General features: G+C 30.7%; 4 protein-coding genes across 9 annotated transcripts; 1 reads left to right on the top strand and 3 right to left on the bottom strand.

The window, feature by feature from the left end:
* Positions 1 to 634: 634 nt before the first annotated feature.
* Positions 635 to 9,366, bottom strand: LOC143198752 (protein Obscurin). Of its 2 annotated transcripts, XM_076408218.1 has the most exons (8): positions 8,964 to 9,366; positions 7,575 to 7,732; positions 6,480 to 6,616; positions 6,210 to 6,425; positions 4,546 to 5,023; positions 2,837 to 3,012; positions 2,489 to 2,782; positions 635 to 1,010 (listed from the first exon to the last, which is right to left on the bottom strand). In XM_076408218.1, the coding sequence occupies exons 1-8, from the start codon at positions 9,255 to 9,257 to the stop codon at positions 670 to 672; spliced, it is 2,094 nt and encodes a 697-aa protein (XP_076264333.1). In that variant the 5' UTR covers positions 9,258 to 9,366; the 3' UTR covers positions 635 to 669. The 2 variants fall into 2 exon arrangements, with proteins under 2 accessions (XP_076264333.1, XP_076264332.1); XM_076408217.1 differs by having other exon boundaries at positions 6,210 to 6,616; positions 8,964 to 9,343.
* Positions 9,367 to 9,547: 181 nt separating this feature from the next.
* RagC-D (Ras-related GTP binding C/D) lies at positions 9,548 to 14,689 on the bottom strand. 3 transcript variants are annotated; one of them, XM_076408159.1, is made up of 9 exons: positions 13,462 to 13,702; positions 13,115 to 13,260; positions 12,833 to 13,061; positions 12,591 to 12,768; positions 11,739 to 11,875; positions 11,536 to 11,678; positions 11,334 to 11,482; positions 11,070 to 11,277; positions 9,548 to 9,703 (listed from the first exon to the last, which is right to left on the bottom strand). In XM_076408159.1, exons 1-8 carry the CDS (start codon positions 13,462 to 13,464, stop codon positions 11,099 to 11,101), a joined length of 1,164 nt encoding a protein of 387 aa, XP_076264274.1. In that variant the 5' UTR covers positions 13,465 to 13,702; the 3' UTR covers positions 9,548 to 9,703; positions 11,070 to 11,098. The 3 variants fall into 3 exon arrangements, with proteins under 3 accessions (XP_076264274.1, XP_076264276.1, XP_076264273.1); XM_076408161.1 differs by lacking the exon at positions 9,548 to 9,703 and adding an exon at positions 10,364 to 10,998; XM_076408158.1 differs by lacking the exon at positions 9,548 to 9,703 and having other exon boundaries at positions 10,364 to 11,277; positions 13,462 to 14,689.
* A 1,363-nt stretch (positions 14,690 to 16,052) lies between these two features.
* Positions 16,053 to 17,837, bottom strand: RpL7 (Ribosomal protein L7). The gene is made up of 4 exons (XM_076408162.1): positions 17,709 to 17,837; positions 17,211 to 17,501; positions 16,622 to 16,967; positions 16,053 to 16,210 (listed from the first exon to the last, which is right to left on the bottom strand). Exons 1-4 carry the CDS (start codon positions 17,717 to 17,719, stop codon positions 16,100 to 16,102), a joined length of 759 nt encoding a protein of 252 aa, XP_076264277.1. The 5' UTR covers positions 17,720 to 17,837; the 3' UTR covers positions 16,053 to 16,099.
* Positions 17,838 to 18,016: 179 nt separating this feature from the next.
* On the top strand, positions 18,017 to 25,725 carry LOC143198745 (uncharacterized). 3 transcript variants are annotated; one of them, XM_076408156.1, is made up of 12 exons: positions 18,017 to 18,269; positions 18,324 to 18,571; positions 18,621 to 18,968; positions 19,019 to 19,913; positions 19,966 to 20,144; positions 20,202 to 20,432; positions 20,499 to 21,141; positions 21,450 to 21,688; positions 21,751 to 22,188; positions 24,056 to 24,280; positions 25,076 to 25,465; positions 25,525 to 25,725. In XM_076408156.1, the coding sequence occupies exons 1-12, from the start codon at positions 18,254 to 18,256 to the stop codon at positions 25,678 to 25,680; spliced, it is 4,008 nt and encodes a 1,335-aa protein (XP_076264271.1). In that variant the 5' UTR covers positions 18,017 to 18,253; the 3' UTR covers positions 25,681 to 25,725. The 3 variants fall into 3 exon arrangements, with proteins under 3 accessions (XP_076264271.1, XP_076264270.1, XP_076264272.1); XM_076408155.1 differs by having other exon boundaries at positions 21,748 to 22,188; XM_076408157.1 differs by having other exon boundaries at positions 18,126 to 18,269; positions 18,333 to 18,571; positions 21,748 to 22,188.
* The last annotated feature ends 615 nt before the right edge of the window (positions 25,726 to 26,340 follow it).

Here is a 26,340-nt window from a genome sequence, read left to right as displayed (position 1 = left end):
AACTATATGTATATAAAGGACCGAATTTACTTTAATTTACTTTAAAAAAGAAAAAAGAGAAAGACTTTAAAATATATAAGACTGAAGTAAAAGTAATTTCGATTTTTTCTAATAGATGTTATATGTTTCAATTAATATAATTGACCTTCAGATACCGACTGTCACTCAAGGAAATCAAGAGAATTGTAGGAGATACGAGGAAAGTCTCCATTCATATGTCAACTTTTGGATAACATCAGAACAGGACACAGACTCAAAAGAATCAATCCACTTGATCTTGTGTAATGCAGGGAGATGCATTTAATAGAAAAAACAGTAGTGTTAATACATAAACATTATTACACCAGAGACCAAAGATAGGGTCAATTGCTTTTTCAAGATATATGCCTAGTTTATGTTATTGTAAAGAGAATTTGTAGGTTAGTAGGCAACGACTAGTAACAATGTAATAAATAAATGTAAAAAAAATGTTTACATTAGTATTCTGTTCTCAGAGTCAAGATAAACCAAAACTTAATTTGGCAACATTGCAACGTTGTAGCGTCATAACATTTGAAACAAAGAACATATGCATTATATTCATTGTTGGTCTGTGACAATACTGATGAATGAACAACGAAATAAAAGAAACCAATAACAATCAATAAACGGCTTTATTCAGGCATCGATTTATGAGACCATTATCTCATCCTTGACGTCGTCCCGTTTCCTTCTGATGATGGCGAGGGCGGCTCTGTGCTTGGTCTGTCCCACGCAGTTCCTCACAATGCACTGATAAACGCCAGCGTCCACCAGCTTGGCCTTACGTATGCCCATTCGAAAGTCGGTGCCGTCGTGGGAGGTGATCAGTTTGTTCTGATCCTTCACGTCCTCGGTATCGACAGATTCGCCCTCCCAGGTCCATATAACCTCCGGTAGTGGATTGGAGAAGGCCCTCACTGTATAAGTTATGTCGGCGCCTTCTCTGATTACCATATCGTTCATTTGGGCTTCCAAAATGACTGGCTTAGCTATAAAAATGTAGGAAAAAAAAGTATATATACATACATATATTTTGTTACAAAAATACAACAGAAGAAATCATGAAAATATTTCATGATTTAAACCAAAAATGTGTCCAAATGGGACGTAGGCAAAACTACATTGAAGGTAAATGTGATTATACTACATGAAAAGTTTTACTGAAAAGCCATCTCTCTCTCTCTCTCTATATATATATATATATATATATATATATATATATATATATATATATATATATATATATATATATATATATATATATATATATATATAAATATAATATAAAAATATATATATATATATATAGCAGAGCAGTAAGTGTTCTCCATTTTGATGTACAATATACAATTTAACCGTTTTAATTATCCGATCGACAATTTTCACAATAACAGAAAAAATTCAGCTCATTAACAGGTCAATTGAAAAGTCCCCGGCCTACTATAGTAAAACACATTTTTTTGGAAAAAATTAGTTTTTTTCAGTCATTGAAAATCATTTTGTGGATTTTTTTAATGTTTTCATCGGTAACATACCAATCCTTGATGGTTGATTTTCCTAGGGCAGTGTATTTTTTGTATTTTGCAAACACTGTATTTTTCTCATTCAAAAAACAATATTCAATTAAAAATATTAAAATATTAAAATACAATAATATCAACAGGCGAAACTCCTTTTTATCCATTTCTTTTACAATAACAAAATTTGCTTCACTCAAAATGCTATAATTCACAAACCAATGATCCGACAGCTGTCAAGTTTATACAAGTATCTTTTGAGGGTTAGGGCTAACTAAAAAATATATGGATTTAATTCTAGTAGCGCCATCTATGTGTCAGACCGGGGACTTTTCAATTGACCTGTTACGTTTTTGTATCGAACCAGTAAATACCGATAAATACAATATCACAGACACAGATTTAGTCTGCTTTCGATATGAAGGAATAAAAAGGTGGTAACTCCATATCAAAAAGGGAAAAGGCGCTATAGACAATTCTGATTATATTTACCAAAAATCATTTTTGGTTCATAAATTTATATTACATGAATTATATATTTATATCTATATCTAATGTTATAGCATTTTAATATTGTATGATATATTTATAATGTATTTATATAAAATTTTATTTTAATATATTTTAATTGGCCAGTAGAATGGGACGTCGGGGATTAGTCACGTAATCCGTATGAAATCCTCAATTAATGAAATGTCTTTCCAGTAAAATATGGTGTAAAATACAGGTGTCTGTAATGGTAATTTAAACTAACCAATGAAATGCAGCGAAATGACGTTCCCAGCACCTTATTTGCTAAGACCACGCTCTATGACCAACACGCAACAAAATGTACAATGTGTACTGTATGATGATCATATTATTTTGTATTTCCCCTGTATAAAGAAAAAGGGGGATCAAAGATATTAAGACACAAGTGAAAAGAGCATTTGATCTAAAATTAAACTTACTCAATACATTCACAAAACAGTGACTCCTCATGGTCCCAAAGGTGTTAACCACCTCTATCTCATACTCGCCTCTCTCTGCGTACGTTATTTCACTAATAACACACGTAATTTTATACTTCTTTTTGCCGTACATCTCCAGTCCAAACTGGACACGTTCGTTGACTTCTAATTCTTGACTATTACGGAACCATTTGAACGTGGGCGTGGGGAATCCTCTAGAGACCACTTCCAGAAATAAAGTGGAAAATTCCTCCACCGTCTGGTCGTTTAAATGAACCATTATTCTCGGTGAGCCTAAAATATGTTTTCAAGGTAACGGAACCGAGGTCCAGCAGTCCAATAGCTTACAGTTGACGGTCAATCTCGCGCTGGCTCTAGCTTCGCCGCATTCGTTGCTCATCACACAAAGATATTCGCCCGACAAGTCGGTGGTTGGTTCGTTGACTATCAACTTGACAGTCTCCAGCGTTTCGATCCTGGTGAATTCTTGCCTGTCATAAGATAGTTCGACGCCATCCAGATACCTAAAAACAAATAATCTTTTATATTTGCACTGTAAAGATAAATAAAAGTGTTAAAGTAAATATTTCTTCTTTAGTTAAAAGATTCCTTCTGTGTTATATATATAATAGTGAAATGTTAGTAGTTTCTAGGGACTTTAGAGTTATGTAGTTGTCAGAGATATACAGATACTAAGTCAAGAGAGAAACCACGTTGTTGTTGTTTGTTATTTTATATAGATTAATTCATTAGTTCGTTTATATAAAGTTTTTAACTGTTTAGATGGGTGTATTAAATAAAGCTATTTGCTAACTGTTAATAACCGTAAAATCTCAACAAGATGCAACCGTTTATAATAGAGGAAAGTAACTAAACGTGAGCTAGTGATTTAACATGCTAGAACTGCTAAAAGATGCTAAAACAATGTGCTAGAAATAATTCTCAATAACAAACAATGAAAAGACGCAACAAATGACTATCTTCTGTTGCATTCATTCGCCCTAACATTGTAGTAGTAGTAGTATTTTTGCTAGCCGAAATTTAAACATATATATATATATATATTTTTTATATCTATTCTATATATATATTTATATATATTTCTTAAACATTATAATTGGTAATTGTTTGTAAAGGTTTACTCTACTTAGTTATAAAATTTTGACATTTAATTAATGTGTTTTTTTTTAATTAAAATATAAATATTTGAATTTATCATGTTTTTTATGAAGTTTTTATATAATTATATGTATTGTTATTAATTATTAATAGATATTAAACACTTGTTTATTATTCAATCACTGCCAATTTAATCACATCATTCATGCGCATTTTCAATTTTCTATGTAAATTCACCCCGAATGCTCTGGTCTATACCCACCAAAAAATAGTATTGCTTTCTTAAACATAATTAAGGTTAAACAGTGTAACAATATTTTTCATTTATAGTATATAAGGTTAATTTTATGTTTTTCAATCAATTGAAAAATGTTTGTAATGTATGACTTGTAAAGTACAAGGTCAAGTTTATTTTAGTTTTTCAGTCTATAAAATTTTAGTCCTAAGCATGGGCTAGCTCATATTCAGGTGCTAGTACTTAGGTTGCTAGACAACTCTTTGTAGTGTTGGTTTACATTACTTTTCAGAATGGCACCAACAAAATCAAAAGCATCAAGGAATCCCAATTTTGATACAGAACAAATGATTAAAGCCATAAAAATGGTTCAGGAGGAGAACATGGCTATACCGGATGTACAATACTTTTGAAACTGAAGATACATTATAATCAAATAATAGTACTTATAATTGGATCACAAAAAGTCTTAACGTACTCTTTATCAGACGCGCAAAATTGCCATCGTAAATAAACAAACTGAAACAAACAATCGCGTTATATAATCAAAGCCTTTGTAGGACAATTCAAATGAAGCAATCAAAAAAGTGGCCTCAGTGCCTGCATTGGTGGAACCACACAAAACATTTCCTCGGTTTCGCCTATTTAAGTTAAACCTCTATATAATACCCTGTGACCTACACCATAACCTAAAAACACTCACCACTTAACAGAAGGTTTTGGAAATACTTCTAGCTTAATTCCAAACTCCACTGTATGTATGATATGGTATACGTCTTGTTCAAGGACTTCAGCATCTTCAAAAGCTTCCAAGATGGTTGGGACTTTTTGCACATCAATTCTGACACTGTCCTCGATGAATCCGTAAGTATTTTCTGCCGTGAACTTATATACAGCGGCGTCTTGAATGACGATATCTTTAATTTTCAGAAAATAGAAGCCTTCCGCGTCATCGATGATTATCCGTTGGTCGCCAATAATTTCTTTGTTATTCTTATACCATTTTATCGATGCCTTTGGCTCAGATACGATTTTTACCTTCAGAGTCACGGTCTCTTGTTGCCGCACTGTTAAACTCTTATACTGAATTTTCTCTATGAACCTTGGTTTGGTGTAAACGTAAAGTCCCCAGTACTGGGACACTTGGGACAAAACGTTTGTTGCAGCTACTCCATAAGTTCCTAATATATAATAGAAAGTAAACATTTTTTATTAATATTCTAAGTTATTGTTTAATATTCAATATTGTTCAATTTAAACATTGATTTTTCCATGATATAATATTTTTACTTGCTACAAAAAAGTTTAATAATACAACTATATTCACCAAAATGTCAAGAAAATAGCACAAATATAAACCTTCCCACCATATGTTACAAAACCAATAAAAACAAATATGTAATTGTTATATATCAGATATGCTGCCCCTTCCTATTATTCATTCCACATGTTCGACGCCAAAGATAGCCCTTCCAATACAATAGTCAATGCACGTCATCAACACCGTCGAACTTATTGCCAAATTCAGTTCATAAAAACGTTAAATCCCTTTGTAAAACTTGGAGCATTTTTCTTTCTCATTTTACTAGTCAGCATTACTCTAGTTAAAAAGAGACAGAATGTAATAAAACAACTTTAATTGGCAAACTATTATGACCTTTTAATTAACTGTAGTTTAATCCCTTCAATAAACATGCATTAAACGTACCATAATGTTAAAATTAATTATTTTTTATAACTGATATATACTGTTATATATTTTAATATCCTCAGATAATCATACATTTTTATTATTATATTTTGCATATAGAGTTATACTGCCCGGTTTTCTATTGCAGTGTTTATATATTGATAAATATTTACATATTGTACCATTTCTTTTTCAAAATTATTTTAATGTTTATAATTTCATTATTCTTCATTTTACATTTTTTATTATATGGGGGACATTTTAACTTGGGTCTCAACAGAAATATTAGGTGTTAACTTGTGACTTCAAACTAATTTATTCTGTTTATATCATATTCTTCAAATATACCTATAATTTTTAACAACTGGCAACGTTGTTAGACGTCCCTATGATTAGACCACTGTCTGAAAAATGTACTGATATACAATAAAGAATACCTTATTTAGATGAACAATGAAGCCTTAATTTACAGAAAAATTCTTAGAAATTAACTTAAAATGGATATCTATATAAATAAATTAAAATTTCATATTTGTTTATTTTCTTAATGAACTTATTGTACGCTACGCCACTGAAACTACTTTCTTGATAACTCAGTATATTCTATCATTAGAACAGTCTTGATAATATCAATAAGTTTCCACAATCATTGTCACAATTACATTCTTTTAACTTACCACTATCTTGTAACATAGTTTTATTTATGACCAGAGTAAATAGAGGGTAACTCTCTATTACTTTCAGATGCTCACTGCTTGAAATAACCTTTCCTTCTTTCATGAAATGAACCTCCGGCTCCGGAAGGCCATCAACTTCAACGGGTATAATAAGAATTTGATCAACAGCTATAGAGAGATCATCAACTCTAGTTTTTATTTCCGGATATCTTTGCCCTGTAAGATTTTTCGATGATTCTTTGGTGATAGTAAGGTTTTCAAGTCGCCTACTTATTACGGTTAAGTGTATGTCGACAGACGCAAAGCCTATCTCGTTTTCCGCCATGATCGTGTAAATCCCGGCGTCTTCTAAATGGGTATCTTTTATTACCAACATAAGGATATGTTCCTCGTTCTCGTGGTATATTCTGAGACAAATTTTCATTAAAAATAGCATTAAGGCTACTAGTTACGAGGGTCACTATTTATAATTCGCGAATAGAAAAAAACAAATAGTTAAGCTGTGAATATATTTTTATTGTTTTTCAAAGTACTCGGCACGATAATCGATAACTTTTGCATACGCTTAAACCAATTTTCAAATCATTTATTCCATTCCGAATGAGGTATCTTCAAAACATGATTTTTGAACGTTTCAGTAGATTCTTCGGGCGATGAAAATCGTTGACCACGCAGTTTATTCTTCACGGATGGGAACAAAAAGAAGTCATTGGGTGACAAATCAGGGCTGTACGGCGGATCATCATCAATTAGATGTTTTGAGTGCTCAAACAGTCTCTTGCTGAAACCGATGTATGAGAGCTCGCATTGTCATGATGAAGAATAATCCAGCGTCTCTTGTTTGTTTTACTTATTTCACCGAAGACTTCTGGCAAACAAATGGTTGTGTACCAATCAGAATTTACTATTCTACGATCCTCTAGAGGCACTGTTGCAATATGACCAGTTTTCCCGAAGAAACAGGCCACCATTTTCTTTAAAGTGCTTCGTGCGCGAACAACTTTTGTTCACATACAGTCGACTGCTGCTTACTTTCGGGCTCATACTAATATATCGCACAGCTAAGTATTCATGTAAAATCGCATATATACTGGTGGAACTAATGCTTAGGGATGCCTCAATCTCACAATAGGTGACATGACGATGTTGCTTAATCATTTCGCACACAGCATCGATGATGAACAACCGACTTTGGATCACCTTCACGAAACTCGTCGGACAGCGAACTACGACAAAATGTTCTGAGTACGTATATCGTCAAAAATGTCAAACTTTACGAGGGAACCGTCAGATGGACTCACATGACAACAGTATTGCCAATTCCCGAAATATAAATAGTGACCCTCGTATTAGATTATTTCTTACTTGTATTTCGAACTCGGTTTTATGGGTATATCTTTAAAAGTGCATCTCATATCGGGCTTAGGGTACCCGTTAACTTGAACCTGAAGCATGGCTTGATCCCCTTCGTTACAGACTACTTCAGTTTTTTCAACAACCAGAGAAGGTTTCCAGTGTCTAAACTAGATATTACAAGAAAATCATATTATGATGTTTTAATAATTAATTATAAAATATATGTGATAGTAACAAGTGATAATTAATCATTTATAATACTGATACAAGAAAAAGAGAACAAAAAACGAACAGTGTGCTGTCATCTGCAAAAATCAAGAGATTAATAAAAAAAATTATTTACTTGATGACTATAAGAAATTCTTAACATTGTTTTGTAATTTATTGTTTATAAATTCAAAAATTAATTATATTTCTTGCGACACTTTGTTTTTCTATAATAAAAATTAAATAGTGTTTCATAAAATGATAATAAATTCTTCAAAAGGAAATGACGTTTTTATCAATAAACTTTTAATATTAAAGAGCATTTTAGATTACTTTTTGAAACCAAGAAAATATAACCCCTCCAATAAAACACGTCTCAATACATTTCAAACTGGGGCCATTTTTCTGTCTCATTTTAGTAGTCAGCATTACTCCAGTTAAAAAGAGACAGAATGAAGCTTGATGACTCCAAATTTGTAACCTAAACGATCGTTAAAATTCGATTTATGTTGGTACTGGCCGACATCGTTGCCATATGTCAATGTGAATATAATAAAACGACTCTAACCTACACACTATTGTGGTTACATACTATATTAACTGTAATTTAAGTCCTTTAATAAATATACATTAGATGTACTATAATGTCAAAATAAATTATATTTTATAACATTATTTTAATTTCATTATTTTGTTTACATTAGTATATTGTTGTCAGAGTTAAAATAAACGAAAACTTCAATTTCGTGCGGCAACTTCGTATTATAAACTTTAATGACGCGCATTGGCTGTTTTATTGGAAGAACTATATGTACTATGTATACTATATTATATTCTTGATATATACACATATTTTACAAAACGTGGCAACATAGCTAAATCAAATTTTAGTGCGCATGCCAGGCATCCCTATCAGTAGACTCTTATTAACGGTCTTATATATCTCCCCTAAAATCTGAATTCAAACTCTCAAGACCCTTGAAGCTGTCAAAGGAGAAATGAGACTTGACATGAATCAAATAAAAAAAAAACTTCGAAGAAAAGTTCTAAACAAAATTTTACAAAACATTGCATTGTAAAAATTGAATGCAGAGCTAAAGTAGGAGTGTAGATCGAGAGTTATTACTGAATTATATAAAGTAAAACACCTGGAATAACTATAAATACTCTTGTATTTATTAATAACCTTACCGGTTTCTTTTTAGTTCCACTACTTTTTTCTACAACACTCGCAGCTTCGTGTCCGGCTTCAATTTCTCCCTGTACCACAGCTCCAAAGCTAAGAATGCCTCTAGTCGTTTTAGCTACGCACGTTAGAGTACCATCATCCTCCGGGTTAACGTGCTGAAATACAAACGTGACCGTATCCTCATCGTCGCCCATAAGAGCAGCGAAACTCTCATCTTGATTAAACAGTTGATCGCCGTCCTTCGGTTTAGTTGCGTCCTTCACTAAATCGTCCGGATTTAAATCTTTTTCCGCCATAGCAAAACAAATAACGAATGACCACTATATAATTGACGAATATCAATTGTGTTTGGATGCAACTATTTCGATCTAATTGGTTGCCAAAGAGGATGGACAGATTTAGGACAACGAATTTGATCGATTTTTAATTTTATAATTAGATTTGGTATGCTCGCAATGTTATTTTAATTGATTGTGTAGGTGAAGCCAAGAATAAAACGAAAATATATATATTCTGTAATGAATAGAGGATTAATGCGTTCTTCCACGAGGGTGGGTCCATGATGAAATAAAATAAAGAAAGCGAGTGTGGGTTATTAACGAAATTCCTTTATTTATTTTATCAATGTATGTCATTTAACATCATTAAAATGTTTGCCGCAGCTTCCAACGGTGGTACGGTTCCCAGTTGTACAATTTCTCAATAGTTCTGCCCCTGGATACAACTGAATTTTTTCCTTGACCTGATGAATTAAATAAAAACGTATAATCTTCTATACCTAATAACTTACTGTTTGCTATGTAAATAAATTAGGCCAAGACGATGACTGCTATTTAATAAATTCAATAGTTTTAGTGTTTATTCCCCAGTAAACATGTTTAATAAAAATCAACTACGCACATTTAGAATACTAGTCAAATTCCTGGCAACGTAAAATAAACAAAATATTTAAGATTATCGTTATTTACTTGAAATGCTAGTATCATTATAATTCGAATAGAAAATACAACTATGCCTGTAAATACTGAACATTACAAAAAGTATTTATCGTTAAAATAAAAATGTTGATTGGGCGAGTTGAATTATAAGCTTAATACGTGAATTATTAAAGTCAAGTGACCAGCAGTATTAGGAATACCAGAGAAGTCCATAAGTCTCTTAAAATTTAAAAAATAGTACCTAGTGTAATAAATTAATTAATTATTTACTTCCTTAGCATGAACATTATTCAACAGTATTTTTTAACAAAACTCGGTTTCAATATCTATTAATTAAACAATTAAGTAAATGGAAATACGTTGATCAAATTGAAAATTGATAGCCAAAAACAGCTGAAGAAATTAATTTGATTTGAAATTATGAATAAATATTACAAATGAAAAGAACTACATAATATAAAACATTTTTAATAAATAAGCATTTTATTTAAAAAAAAAACTGCCCTACACATCAGAATAGTCAGTTTACCATGTATATATATAAGGAATCGATAAAGAACCCACATACATTTCTCAAACACAGCAACCCATACAATACTTACTCACAATTAAATTTTACAGAAGCTAAGATAATAGTTTTACAAATACACAATATCCTAATATATGTATTTATATATGTACAAGCCTAAGATTTTAAAAAAGAATATATATTAAGACTAGATTTTTAATCTAATAGCTACATATCTCTATCGATTATGGTGAAACCATTTTTAGTTTGAAGTAAATTAAAGCAATATGTGGTTTTTAATGGCACAGAAATATATAAATTGTGTCGGTATATTCACAGAATACATAGTCGCTAATATATATCTTCATATATGAATTACTATTAGTGAAATTTTAGGAATTAATCTTCAAAATAATTTTATATTTATTGCTACAAAAATATGTTCAAAACTGGATATAATTACCGTATATATATTACATATTAAATAATTTAGAATTATAACGAAAGTACATTTAAGTAAAAATTATTATAACAGCATAAAAATGTACAGCTATTTTTGTATGTATTAAAATAGTATCCTCTTCCTCACACCTTATTTTAAAACAAAAGAAAATGATGGATATTAGAAAAGGCACATCAGTAAAAAGTTAAATTCCAATTACTTCAAAAGAATTTAAGTTATCCAATTCTTTTAACTTAAAGCATGTTCATCGGTTAATGTTGGGCTTAAATGGCCTTCTCCAATTATGTTTTTCCCATTTACAACAGGACTACCTATAGAGTTTGTTAGCGGGGACTGAGTTTTGTTTCGCAATTCAAACACTTGCTGAATAGCATTGCGAAAGCACAAAAAATTATAATCAATGATTCCTAGAAGAAATATCATGAACAGTACGAGTATTAAACAGAATATTTCAAGGTTTTACCTTTATGGTCAAAATTGTCCTCCCTTAAGATACACACCAAAGCTAAAAATTGGTTAACTTCTCTTAAATATAACACTGTACCATTATTTAATTTAATCAAACTGGAGCTTTCCTTGTCAAAAGCTGCCGGTTCTTGTTCTTCTTTTACTCTAAATTTAAATTAGTCAATTAATTAGAAAATAATCCTAAAAGAATAACATACCCATAAATGGAGGACAAATCTATAACAACATCAATCATATCACAACATAATTCATAACTCTGCATATCAACTGGTGTTGAGTCTGTTGCAATATAAATTTTAGAAACAACATCAAAAAGAAATGATTTCTCAATTGCAGAATTCTAAAATGTAAATTACGTTCATTAGTTTAATGATAAATACATGAATGAATTTATACTTACTGTATTTAAAATATTTAATAAATTTTCTAGTGCTGGTAACTGGGTTATTAGTTTCTGAACAACTTTTGAGAAAGCTTCAAAAATTGAGTGATCATAAATTGATGTTAAATGAAAACTAAGATGAATATGCTCAAAACCTATAAAAACATCGAATATATCAATCAAATCTATTTCCCTACATCACACAGTGTGATGTACCATGGACAAAATTAACTAAATACTGAATTTTAATAAACTTTTAAATCTTAATATTTTTATTGAATTGTTGAGCGGATTATTTGTCAATAAATAAAATAAAGACATCACTTTATCTTGGTTGGCCGCGCTTTTATTTAGCACGGCTATTAAACTTGGCACCATCAAGACATGTCAACATCAGCCAAGTAAGTTGGTAAGTACTTAATATTGTCATAGATAAAACCTACTGCGAAGTTTTAAGTTTTTTACAGTTTACAAATATCTATCCAAATTTATGTAAATCTTTCAGCATTTTAAGCTTACAGATATTTTTGAACATCTTTAAGAAAACAAAACGAAGACCAAGAAAATCGTTTGCGATGGGTTAAGCATTAAGCAAACTGCAAATCATTGTCCGGTTTTTCTTTCGGCCGATTTAGATATACTAATTTTTTTCTGGATAATTTAAAACTAATATAATCTTTGAGATATGACTGCTTCATATCATTACCCAGACACCCTGTATATTAAGTAAAAAATCCTAAATATCTTTTAATACATTGTTGGATAATGCGTTAAATTATTAAATTCCGTTTACTGAATTAAAATTGGTCCTTTTATGTTTGAAATATCAAATTTTGTCCTTATCACACTGTGCATAATTTTATTACATACTAGAATCTGCTAAATCATCAATAGCCCTCTGATGGATATCCCTTTGGCATTCCATTTTGGAATCATCTCCTAATCCATCTACTTTATGAATGAACACTTCAAACTTAATATTTGGATTGATTTTATATGCCTTTGTTACAAATAAATTTAATTTGTTTAAAGCTTCATTATAATCATCCTATGGAAAAATTATTTATAAAAAAAATAAATCTACACATGTAATAACAAATCTATCAAATTACCTGTGCATCAATAACAAAAACTAGAGCTCCGCAACCACCAAAGATCATCTCAAAATCATAGCAACTATCGAAAAAGTCTATTTGGCCAGGAAAATCCCATATTTGAAATTGTACAAAGCTTGAATTATTTATATCGTCTTTAATAATTTTATTAGTGCTCTCTAAAAATAAGGTTTCATTTGGTGACATTTTGTGAAAAACGACTTTTTGAATGGATGATTTTCCTGATCTAAAAGTAAAATATTTATTAACAAAACATTAACAAAAAATAATGGTAAATACCTTCGTAGACCCATAAGTAGAATTCTAGGTTTATGATCAAATCCATTTTCTGGATCTCCTTCAAAACCTGAATAACCAAAATCTTTTGGAAATGAACTCGCTTGACCATCAAATGGTACTCCTTCCTCATCATCTTGATATGAGGACTATTACAACAATTTAATTAAATTCTACTTCAAAATAAATATATACATATATATATATATATATATATATATATATATATATATATATATATATATATGTATATATATTGTGTGTGTGTTTCTAACGAAGTAAAAAATAAAATATTGATGCCATATATATATATATCAAATTGAATCACTGAAATGAACTTTATACTTTACCATATTTTTTGAGTTTCAGTTAATCTAATAATAGTCTAACCACTTATAATATAAAAACATATTACAAATCCGTATTAAAACAACATATTCACTAAATTATTTTTCAAGCATTTTGACATATCCACTTTACTGAAGGTTATCATCATAGAAATCATACAGAAGTTATCATATAAAAGCCAAGCGCAGAACCAATTTTGGCCGTCTGTCAAACACATATGATTAGCGTTGGGAACTATCGACTGAAAACAGTTGTAACATATTATAGTCGCAACTAACAGCATTCGTTAAACTATAGACCCTGTGCGTTCGAGTAAAATCGGTTCTTGCAAAAGGAAATAATCGTCGAACGATTGTCGTTTTTGACGCTGCCTGAGATTGGGAGAAATGGCTGAGAGAAGCGTTGGGAACTATCGATAGTTTAGTAATTGACTAATCTGCATCCCAAGATGTTGGCAGTGTGTGGTTCGCTACAGTTGGCGCATTTTAACGGGGTTTTTCGGCGATTTCGTCCTTCAAACGGTCCAATAACACTAAGTAATAGGCGCTGTTGATGGTCCTTCCTTTTTCAAGGTAGTCAATGAAAATTATTCCATGCGCATCCCGAAATACAGACCCCATAACCTTGCCAGCCAACTGTTGCGTTTTCTCACGCTTTGGGGCGGGTTCATCGTGTGCAGTCCAGTCGGATGACTGTCGATTGGACTTCGGAGTGAAATGATGGAGTCATGTTTCATCCATTGTCACATATCGACGGGAAAACTCGGGTTTATTATGCTTGATCATCTTCAAACACTTCTCCGAATCATCAACTCGTCCTTGTTTTTGGTCAAAAGCGCGGTACACTTTGCACAGAGTTTTCTCATACCCAAATATTCGTGAATGATATGATGTACACGTTCAATTGATATCTTTAGAGTGTCTGCTATTTCATTCGATTTCAATTTACGGTCATTCAAAATTCATTTTTTGGATTTTTTAATGTTTTCGTCGGTAACAACCTCTTTTGGGCGTCCACTGTGTTCACCGTCTTCGGTGCTCATTTCACCACGTCTAAACTTAGCATACCAATCCTTGATGATTGATTTTCCTGGGGCAGCGTCCGGAAACTCGGCATCAAGCCAAGTTTTTGGTTCAACTGTATTTTTTCCCTTCAAAAAGCAATATTTTATCCATTTTTTCACAATAACAGAAGTTACTTCACTCACAATGTTATAACTCACAAACTGATGATAGGACAGCTGTCAAATTTATACACGAATCTTTTAGGTCTAACTAAAAACATATGGATTTAATTCTAGTAGCGCCATCTATATATCAGGCCGGGGACTTTACAATTGACTTGATAGGATACTGATGATGATTCTGTAGTCATCAGGCGTGGGGGGAAAGAATGCTACCCCTTCGGGTTTTGTTTATGTGGATCCGAATTGGATAACCTGGAAATGTAGGATACGGATCAGCTCCGAGTACGCGTGTTTACCGCGAAGGATAATCGGCGGCACTCCGGTTTTTTGGAGCTAGCTGGAGTTGGTACGGGGATATCATTATGTTGAATCGAACTAGTATGGTCATTTGTATTCCTCGTGGTGTGATCCATCGGTTCTCGATTTGATTCGTGTTAATTCGCGGAGACGCGGAAGAAGATACGGTAGCTACAGCGATATTACTACTATCCAAAGATTTAGAAGCAGACTCACCCCTATTTTGATTAAAGTCAGTACGTGAAGGAACATATACATCTCCGTCTCGCTTATACTATGGTTGGAAAAAATAAGCACATTTAAAATTAGCTTCTCCGTGCAATTATCTCCGTCCTTTCTCACAATTTTTACAGGAAAGGGTTCGTACATCTTCGTCTGATATGAATTAAAAAAAAACAGTCGAGCCATGCTAATTTTTTGACTATCGACCGTTTTCAGTCGATCAGACGTTCCGATAAAATAGCAGCGGATTAAAAGGAGAAAAGCATGTCATTTTGTTAGATTTATAGTTGAATTTATTTGTCTATTAATTATTAAAGAAAAATCTATATACATATGTACGTAAATACAAAATTTATTTACACTTATATTTTATTTGCCCATAAAATAATAAAAAACTCCTGTAGTACACTCGAGACCATTATCAACCTTCATACTTCGTTCCGATGAAGGACCCAGATCCAAATCCTGCATATTTTGTCTAAAGTTAAAGTACTTGATTTTTCAGCTAATTCTTGAGAATTATTATTTTGTATTGCTTTCCAAAATTTCAACAAGTTCCTCTTCACTGAGTTCAGTGTTATTAGGGGCTAAAACTTCTTCAAAACCTTCTCCACACATTTAACGCATAACATTTCTGAAGAAAAGCCCATGTAACAAAGCATTACTGTACCCACAGTTTAGTTTTCAAGCTGAATCTGCTACCTTGCTTTAATCTATGTATGTGTTTAATAAATACCTTCCAGGGTAGATATGAGTCAACAGTGTTGAAATCTTGCTCCAGTTGAGAAGGTATGTTTAATAAAACATAACTGTTTAGACTGCTAGTAATTTAATACTATAAATTCATTATTTAAAAAATGATCAATTAACATTAAAGAATAAAACTAGTTTTTTTTAATCTTATAATTTATTACAAATAACATGTTTAAGAACACTTAAACCATTCTTCTGAGAAGTTCATTAATTTTGTCTTCTCTATTTCCAAAGTCACCACCTTCTACGTAATGGTTTGTCTTCTTACGCCATCCACCCGTTGGTGTATTGAGCTAAAATAAGAGTAACATGACATATATCATTTTAACATTGTTTAATTAAATGATTCTCAACCACAATTTTTGTTGCAATACATATTCCATAATTTCAAATTGGCAGTAATACAATACACTCTCTAAAATAGTTTATCATAATTATATTTATATTTTAACAAAGTGGTAACAGATTGCAAGAATGTGACCATAAAAGTGTCCAAGCACAATGATTGAGAATCACTGATAAAGACTATTAAATATCATAAATTTGTAACCTATGTTTCCAACACTATAATTTTTTATTTCAAAGAATAGTAGGATAGATAAGTATTTACTATACCAACAACTTTTTAACACATTATTTATTGTCTGAATAACATGTAGATCATGTTGGTACTATCAGCTAAAATAAATCAAAGAAAAACTTACTTTGAATGGCCACAAGAAGTTTGAAGCATACTTGAAACTGGAACCAACAGTGAAAATTTCATGAATCAAATCTTCAACACAAATGATACCAGATTTGCTTAACCTATCTTCAATAATCTTATTACTGGTAATAGGAATTCTCTGTCCATTCACTTTGGCAAAACCTCTTTTGTAGATGAGTTCCCGAACAGATTTAAGGTTAGGGTAACCCCAGGTGATGTAGGGCTCACAAATTCTAAGCATGTTAATGGTGGCCTTGTTAAGTCTGACAAAAACGCCATTGTTGATTTGCAACAAACGGAAAAGTTGCAAGACCTTCCTGACTTTGGGGGAAACCTTATTTATACTAAAAACCAAAATATATACTAAATATTAAACATTTTAAATATAACAAGAATTAACAACCAATGGTATGGATATACTGTTAGTTTCCTTTACAATGTTTAAATTAATACTTAAATCTAAACATGAACAAAAAACACAGTTTATCTAAGACAGCATGGAAAGTGGAATTACATTTTGATTTTAAAACCACCATTGAAACCGTCTAACTAATGAAACAAACACCATGCTTAATAAAGACACTTACCCCTTAATACGAATAACAAAGGCCAATTTGGCTTCAGCTGGTACATAGAAATTTCCTTTGTTTTTAGCTTGACGAATAAGTCTAATTTCATCACGCTCTTTCAACCTGTATTCTTTCACATATTGTTCTGCTCTCTTAAAAATTTCCTTGCGCTTTTTGATTTGATCCGATTTCTTTTTGATTTCTGATTGTAATTTTCTAGCACGAGAAGCTGCTCTCCTCTTACGGTGTTTTAAGACCGACTCGGGAACTGCTGGCAGTCCCTTCACTGTTTTTGTTTTCTTTTCAATACTGAAATAAAGAAATACATAAGTTTTACAGAATGCACGAAAATATATAAGGTTAAGACTTCATAAGTTATTTGTTTACATTTAATAAAAATATAATGAAAATAATAATAACTGATACCAGTCTACTAAATCTTTGAGTTAAATATCACATAAAAATGTTAGTCATAGAGGATGAAATAAGATTTTTATAAAATTGAGGGAAACTTACGTCGGCGCCATTGCACACAACAAAAAGGAAGAACTTATTTGCTACCAATATCTACGAAGTAATGTAAATGTCAAAAATCTAAGTTAGGGATTTTTACAGTGCAGCCAATAAAAATTAATATTTGTATATGAAATATTTCTATACATGCCAATTTCTTTATTATTGCAAAAATGTGTTTAAATATTATCCAGTTATGGTATTATCCTATTAATTTAATAATATTTTAATAAATCTAAGAGTTTTATCAATTAATTTAAATTTTATTTTAAATCTAGTGAATTTTATATTAAAATGTTGATACTGATTTTGAATACTTAAAAACTTTTACAATATAGCACAATAAATAAAGTTAAGTTCCTTTAAACATATTAATAATGAAGTTTCACAGTTTAAACTTATTTATCTTTTAAAATACTTGTTAGAGGATTTTTATCAAAACTTGTTTTATATATACATGTTATCCGATTTATATGTCTTAGTAGCTGTCATTTCCACGTGTTTCAATTCAAAAATCAAAACATTACCTTCAACTTTTAATAAATGATATGGCTGTACTGACAGGTGATTTTCAAATAATATAACATAATATAATTTAAAATTGTATTGAAATTAAAGAACTTTTAGATATATTGGAAAATAGCGAAGAACCTTTATCAAAACGTATAAAATTAGCAGATCATGCCTTTAATTTAACGCAATTACCAATTCAACATAAAGAAGCTCTGTTATTAAAATGGGCTTTCAAAAATATAAGTGATTCAGGAAATATATGGAATCTTATTGATAAATGGTTAGGTTCAGAACAGTTTCAAGACCTTGTTCAAAACAATATTAGCAGTGATGATATTAGTTCTTTAATTGAGGTAATATATATTTATTTTTAATAGATAATTATTAATTGCAGTTTTATAGGTTTTCTTAGAAAAAATAGAGCTCTTGTCCTTAAATGATCCCTTGTCGAGAGAACTAATTAAGGATACTACTTTAATATTAGCCAGTCAAAGAATATTTCATCAATATTTTAAACATAATATAAAAGTATATTGTAAGTTTCTGTCTCGGATAATAAACAAAATAGATTGTCCCACACTATTTATTGAATTTATAAAGGACCCAAGATTACTAACTAAAACATTTTTAATTCATGAAAAATTTTGCAAATATTTCCTGGATTTTATCTACCCAGAATTGGTAGCATTTGTTTTAAAGCATGAAAATAATGCAGAAATATTTCAAGAAACATGTAAATTTGTCCAAAAGGTAAGTTTAATTAATAACAATACTAAATAATATCAATAAGACATTTTTAGAGTTTGTTTCAAGAGAATGTTAAAAAAATTGAAATATTCTTCAAAGAGAAAAAAGAGGGTGATGTGAGGAAAAAAAGAAATGTATTACAAGATATTTTTAAATATTTTATATCAGCTTATGAATTGAATCATTTTGATTTGCACTTTAAACTAATCTTACACAGTCTTTGTCAAAATTCTGATTCTCATTTGATATATAAATTGTGTGTTGTTACTTTAAGTTTTTTTAAATTCAACATGAGATCAGATTTTAATATACAATTTTCTATGGAGTTAAATTCAGTTGCACTTTCTAAATGTATCAACATACTTTCAATATTGTTCAATGAAGTAAATACCAAAACTTTTTCAGAAATAAAAATTTCAAATGTTACAACTACCGATTTTATGGGAAAAATGATAAAAACATTAATAGCTTTAAATATACCCACATCAAAAGTGTATGATATATTTTTAAGTATCATTTCTATAAATCCTTTGACAATTGAACCTTTAGTAAACCACATAGTAGTATTTTTGATGACTGCAAATAATTGTGATCAAGTTTCAACTTATGAAAAACTAGTTATTAGTATATTTGATGTTTTTTCAAAATTGCATCGGACTGAAAATTTTATTGCTAAGTTAATTCAAGCTTTGAAAACATCTCTAGTTGATAAGGTTGTAACTAAAATTCAGGCTGATGAGATATTTCAATTTAATGGTGATTGTGATATATTGGTTCCAAAAGTAGAAACACTTTCGGCAAAAATGATTTTAACAGAAAACATTCTTCAGTGTTTTACCAATAGCATTAATACTTTAGCGAGCTGGCAAGTAATAAATTTAATGAAGACTTTCTTGTATCATTTTAATGTTTCTGTGAAGGACTATCTCAAGGAGCAAACTGATAATGGTTAGTTCATGTGATAGTTTTGATAATATTTATAAATCTTTATAATTTTAAGATACTGACAAGTTAATATTTGTGGAGATTTTGGGGACATTGTTCTGCCAATTACTTCAAAGTGTTCGTATGGCTGACCACACAATACCCCAAAATGTCGTGACAAAGTTTGAAAATGGCTTAAATGAGCTTAAGGACATATTAAAAGAATTTGGGTCAGACTTACTAAAAAAGGAACATGTAAGTACCACAAATTTTATTTGTTAATAATTATTTAAGTATTTTTACGACTTCTAGAATCATATTACAATGCGTACATTTTTGAATATGGCTTATGTATGGGCAGAAGTTTGTATGACATTAAGTTTTTACTCAATAAATAAAGAAGTCAAAATAACTACAGTAATGGATAATACATATACAGCGTGTAATTTGATGTATCTACATTCCTATATGGATGTGCATCAATGGCAACTAATATCTCAAAGAATAATGAATTTTGGAGAATATCCTTGTAAAAAATTATTGGTAAATATCTGAAAAATGATACATTTTGTATTGTAATATCATTTTAATTATGAATAATTTTTTCAGCAAAAGCTTTTTATCCAGAAGCTCAGAGGGATGCTTTTATTTGATGAAAGCATTACAGAAGACATCATCTTGAACATAGTTAAAACATTACAAGAGCATTTAGAAGATACGTGGAAAGATCTGTTATCAGATAAATTTTGCGTCTGTTACATTGTGCCAAAGATGGATGTTACGTCTTTAACATCTTTGTCAGAGCATTTGATTGAAGACAACAGTTTACAGGATGTACATCATATCAAAGATTCTCCTACACTTATGAATAGTATGCTCTATGTGATTATGTCAAAATTAAGCAAACTGTTTAAAACTAAAAGAAAACACGGCGAAGACTCCAATAAAGGAATCAGTTCCAAAGTATTTTCGTTGGTCCCAAAGGAGGTGTTTTTCAACTGCACCGAAAGTTACAATCTTGGTGATGTTATAGCGGCAATCAAAGAGATGAGTAAAGAAAATGAAAAGAGCTTGTGTGATTTTGGAAACAAAGAAGAAAAGGCTTTGTTTTACTTAAAAAATATTAGAAGAATTCCTGTTATTTGCAGCAGTGTAGATATACAGAAGATGGTGTTACTGTATTTGTACTATTTACATGGAGATATTCATGACTCAGAGATGTTAAAAAGTGAATGTGAATGTTTGATAATAGGTAATAAATATTGATATTATATATATATATATATATATATATATATATATATATATATATATATATATATATATATATATATATCTTTGAGTGATCTAAATTGATGTGTACATACAAGGTGCCTCAAAAATAGTTTTTTATTAGTAGATGGGGGAATTAATCATTAAAGTATGGTGAGATTACCAATTAACATATCCACGCCACCGTCTAATTCACTGCCTTCACGCAGTAAGTTAAACTTACTTTTGAAACACCTTGTATATTATTGTGTGATTATTAGTACTAGATGATATTTATGGATATTTTAGGAATTCTTCAGAACTGTAAATTTCAGTTGATTGATATATTTGATTTGAATTTATTGTGCACAAAAGTGTTAAACAACTTTGAACAACACCGAAACATTTTCCCATTAATTGTTGAAAACGTTTTCAAAAACGACGACTCAATTAAAGGGTTTGATTCAACTATTTCTGGTTTGTTGAATAAAGTAGATTCCTCCAAATATTTAAAATCAGTTTTGGTTATATTGCAAGCGGTAAATAAAGTAAGAGTATAGTACGACATGACTCTTATAAAGTATTTAATGTTAATGTTGTTTTATAGCAGATCAAATCGAAAAAAGATACTTCGGCCAAAGAAACAGCCAATAACTACAAGGAGAAAATCCTCAATAAATTGGTTAAACAAGTTTGTAAGTCAGAATTCCTTGTGGAAGCATATGGTACTTGCCTGAAACATTATCTATCTTTGGGACAACAAACAGAAATCTTAGACAAACTTTGTGAGAAACTACCTACATACATGGAATATGCTCTCGGTAATATATCCAGCGAAAATAAGAAAGGATGTGTTATACTGTTTGCCACAGTGTTACATAATAAGCAAAAATTACCTGGACTTGATGAGAATGTGGTTCTCAATGTGTGGAATGCGGTTAAATCAGTTGATATTGAAGATGAATATTCCCATTTGGTTAATCTAATATTTACCTTAATCCCAAATGATGAGTTCAGCAATTTGGTTGGTGATTTACTTCAGTCCTGTGTAAGTATTTTATTGCTTTTATATGTTTAGTACTGATTTTCTGTTATTTTATATACTAATAGAATTTTGTTAGGATACATATTCAATGATTTTTATGATTTTTTGATATTTAAATTCTGTGCTGAAATCTGAAAAATAATATGTGACCGAGCATGTTACAATTTTTTTTTGAATTAATTGCATTTTACATTAAAAATGCTCCGAACAATCCTAATTTATTAATTAAGTTATTACTACCGTTCTTTTGTATATCACTAGAGAAGCTAGGTGATTACAGAATTAATACATCAGTAGGCATTTCCGGTCAAGCCTTCGATAAGATTTGGCATGGAGGTCTTGTTCATAAACTACAGAAAATGTTACTAAAACAACACACCAAACTATTAAAATCGTACATTACAACCAGAATGTTCAAACAAGAAAAAGCTTACTCTATAATAAAAGACGCTAAAGCAGGTGTACCACAAGAAAGTGTACTAGGACCAATGCTTTATCTACTGTACACTTGTGACATACCACAAATGGAGAATATTACGATGGCTACATTTGCTGATGATACTGCGATTATAGCTGTCGGAGAAAATAGTGAAGAAGCCTCACGAAAATTATAACAGGCAAGTGGCAATATAAATAATGGGACACAAGCTTAGAAAATTAATGAAAGTAAATCTGTGCATGTGAAATTCACCTATAAACAGACCGTACAAGCACCAATATCATTAAATAATACTATCATTCCATATAGCAACAACGCTAAATATCTCGGAATGAATCTTGATGCAAAACTTCGCTGGAAGGAACATATAAAGAAGAAAAGAAAAGAACTGGAATTGAAATATAGGAAAATGTACTGGCTAATTGGAAGAAAATCACAATTATCAGTACATAATAAATTGCTATTATATAAGCAAATATTGAAGCCTATATGAACATACAGAGTTCAATTATGGGGATGTTCTAGAAAGAGTAACATAAATAAAATACAAATTTTTCAGAACAATGTCCTGAGAGGTATTGTGGGCGCACCCAAATACTATAGGACTGATTACCTACATTGAGACCTTCAGATACCCACAGTCAGTCAAAAAATCAAGAGAATTGCAAAGGGGCATGATGAAAGGCTTCATTCTCATGAGAATATTGAAATTTTGCAGCTTTTGGATACCACCAGAACACGACACAGACTCAAAAGAATCAAACCATCTGATCTTGTGTAGTGTTGTCTAGTGAAGTGCATGTAATAAAAAATACAGCAGTGACATGTATAAACATTATTTGACCAGAGACCGAGATAGGGCCGATGGGTCCTCCTAGTTATATATCTAGATTTAAGTTATCATAAAGACAAATTGTAGGTTAGTCGGAAACGACTAGTAACAATGTAATAATTAAATAATAAAAAAGTTGGTATTTCCCAAATTAAAATAAAACTAAACTATTTAAGTTAAAATTAAGAGTAATATTTATACCCTATACAAGCTCTTGTGGTTTGGTTCGCTTCAATCTGCGTGTTGTCAAATAGCTCTATTGTTTCCGGGTTACTGTGATTTAGTAACCTTATTTCATGTTTTAAAGCAAAATCTTGGATAACTCCGTAACTCCATTGGATTTCGAGGTCATCGTACAGTTCTTCGTTGGTTACGTAGCAATAAGCATTGGTATTTAATCGCAGAATTTTGTTTTGGCAGCGTTGGATTACTATTTGGTTTGATGTTTTAGTGAAAGCTTTATGTGCTTATTAGTATATAGATACGCGGAATTTTTTTTATTAAGACTTAGCAACTCTAATTGAAATATGACCCGAGTCTTAACGCGTTTAACTTGATTTGTTTTTTGATATATTTTATTTATATATATATTATTTTAGCAAAAAAGCAGTAACAGTAAGAACTATTCTGCCCTTTCGCGGCAATTGAAGATATGGCAGTCAATTTTAACATGTAACGTGAACCCCGTTAAAATGAAGATCTGGCAGGAAGCTTTAGAAAAATTAATCCACCAACTTCAGAATATAATAAAGAATGACAACATCGACCTTGCAGTTATCAGGAATATTTTCAGTTTACAAGAGAGCATCATTCTGACGCAACATGTAAGTATTATCCTATCCACTACAATGAGTTAAATAAACTATAGTTCACACTACAATAAGAAACATTCAGGCAGGAATGTAATTTTGGTTTTGGTTACATTGTTTTCTATGAGTTATACACATTTAAAACATGAGCTCCATTTCGAGTTGTAAAGATACTTGCACTTGTACGCATCCCACGTTGCATTATATAATAGTTCAATTATTTTTTGCAGTTTATTATATTCTGTACTAAAATTATTAAAAATCGTTCAATTCAAAACTTGACAAAAATATCAGTAGCTCCAAAAAAACAATGGTTTTTTGTTTTTGACAACTGCCGTGGCGTGTTCACTTGTTTGAGCAATTAAATGAACCCAAACAAATTTTTTTTCGTTTCCATTTCCAGTGATAACAAAATAACGGTAAAGTAAGTTTGCGTTCTGTTTATATTTTTCTAATGTCTATTGTCCGTTCGTTCTAAAAATTAAAAGTGGAGTGAAACCATAATGCTGATTATATAATAGGACTGAATTCCATCCCTATGATGGGTCCGATACATAATGACGTGCGATATGTCATGAAAAATTTATACTTCCGTGAAAATTGTTATTACCTTTATTTTAAATTACGTCCGGAATTATAGAAGAAAAATAAAATATTACCTTATTACAAAAACATATGGTCTTTTCGATACAGCTGCAATATTAACGAAGTTACATCCTTTGTTTGTCGTTATATTTATAAAAAATACTGAAAAGATTAATATGTGAACTATAGTTTAAAAATATCCTTCCTTATACATACTTTTTTCAGTTTACTCTATCATCACCGCTTATAGACCTGTTTTTAATCAATGTATCAATATTAACGAATTGTGACTCGTTGGATTTCGAAGACATTTTCAATATATCGGTTTCTTTGCTGGAAAAGCTACTGAAATATAGGAACGCTATTATCCTGGATAGACTGCCTCCATTTTTACAACAGTACAGAACGCTTCTAAAGTTATTATGCGACAGAAGTAATTCTGACGAAAACGCAAATGCTGAAGGTAGTAAAAAGGCATCGGACTGTGCCCATAAGTTAGAGAAATTAACCAAGAACTTGGTTTTGTACAAAAAAGATGTGAGTAGGATAAGTGTATATTTAATAGCTGACATATTGGAGCGGTATGAACAAATTAACTTATACCCTAATGTCAAGGTAAGACTTTACTTTTAAACGTAACAAAAACAATCGAAATAATGGTGATCGCTTTACAGCTACATTTGAACAATTGTGTTTACAGTCTGATATCATTATGTGACCATCATGGTGTATCACACTTGATGAGAGTTCTGTCCAGTGCTTCAACTGAAATGTTTAAGATTTTATATGAACATTATAAGAGATATTATATGTTTACAGGCAAAGTGTAATGTTTTGTATGTTATTTAATGTTAAATAAATTTTTAATTCAACAATTGTAACTTTTACTAAGCGGAACTATTTCATTATATTTTATTTAAGCTACCCAAAATATTTTGGTTTAGATAATACTATTAAAATAGAATTATTGCTTAAAATCGAGTAACCCATTCATTTTCATTTAGTAAATGTGCCTAGATGTTTAAAAATATCATATTTAATTGTAAATCCTATCTTCCATGATTACCTCAAATAATTTTTCTCTTAGATTGACAAGATATTTTTTGTGTTTTATTTGGTATTATCTTGTTTACTTCGGTCAGTTTTCATAACAAGTCCAATAATTCTTAATTGTTTTTAAATAATTCGATAACATATCCCAACAAATTTATATTTACTTTAGAATTACATAGTTTTAACATGCAAGCTACGATTGCTGTTAATGGATTATTACTTTGTGCTAAGTTTTTATACGCAATTGCTATTAGTCATCTGTTATTTCTATCGTCATGTGATTATTAGTACAACAATGACAAAATCTAGAAACTGATTTCTTCATAAATGAGCTTTATTATATCTCGTCCCACACGACAATTTTCTTTTGAGAAATTGATATTATTAGTAATGTTGTTAATGTTTGAATACGAATTGTTTTTCAATGCCAGTTAAGA

This window comes from Rhynchophorus ferrugineus, unplaced genomic scaffold (genome assembly GCF_030347505.1).
Source record: "Rhynchophorus ferrugineus isolate W39M unplaced genomic scaffold, kcgeb_rfMv2 rfM6, whole genome shotgun sequence".
Lineage (NCBI taxonomy): Eukaryota > Metazoa > Arthropoda > Insecta > Coleoptera > Curculionidae > Rhynchophorus > Rhynchophorus ferrugineus.
This window is presented reverse-complemented; position numbering and strand designations above follow the sequence as displayed.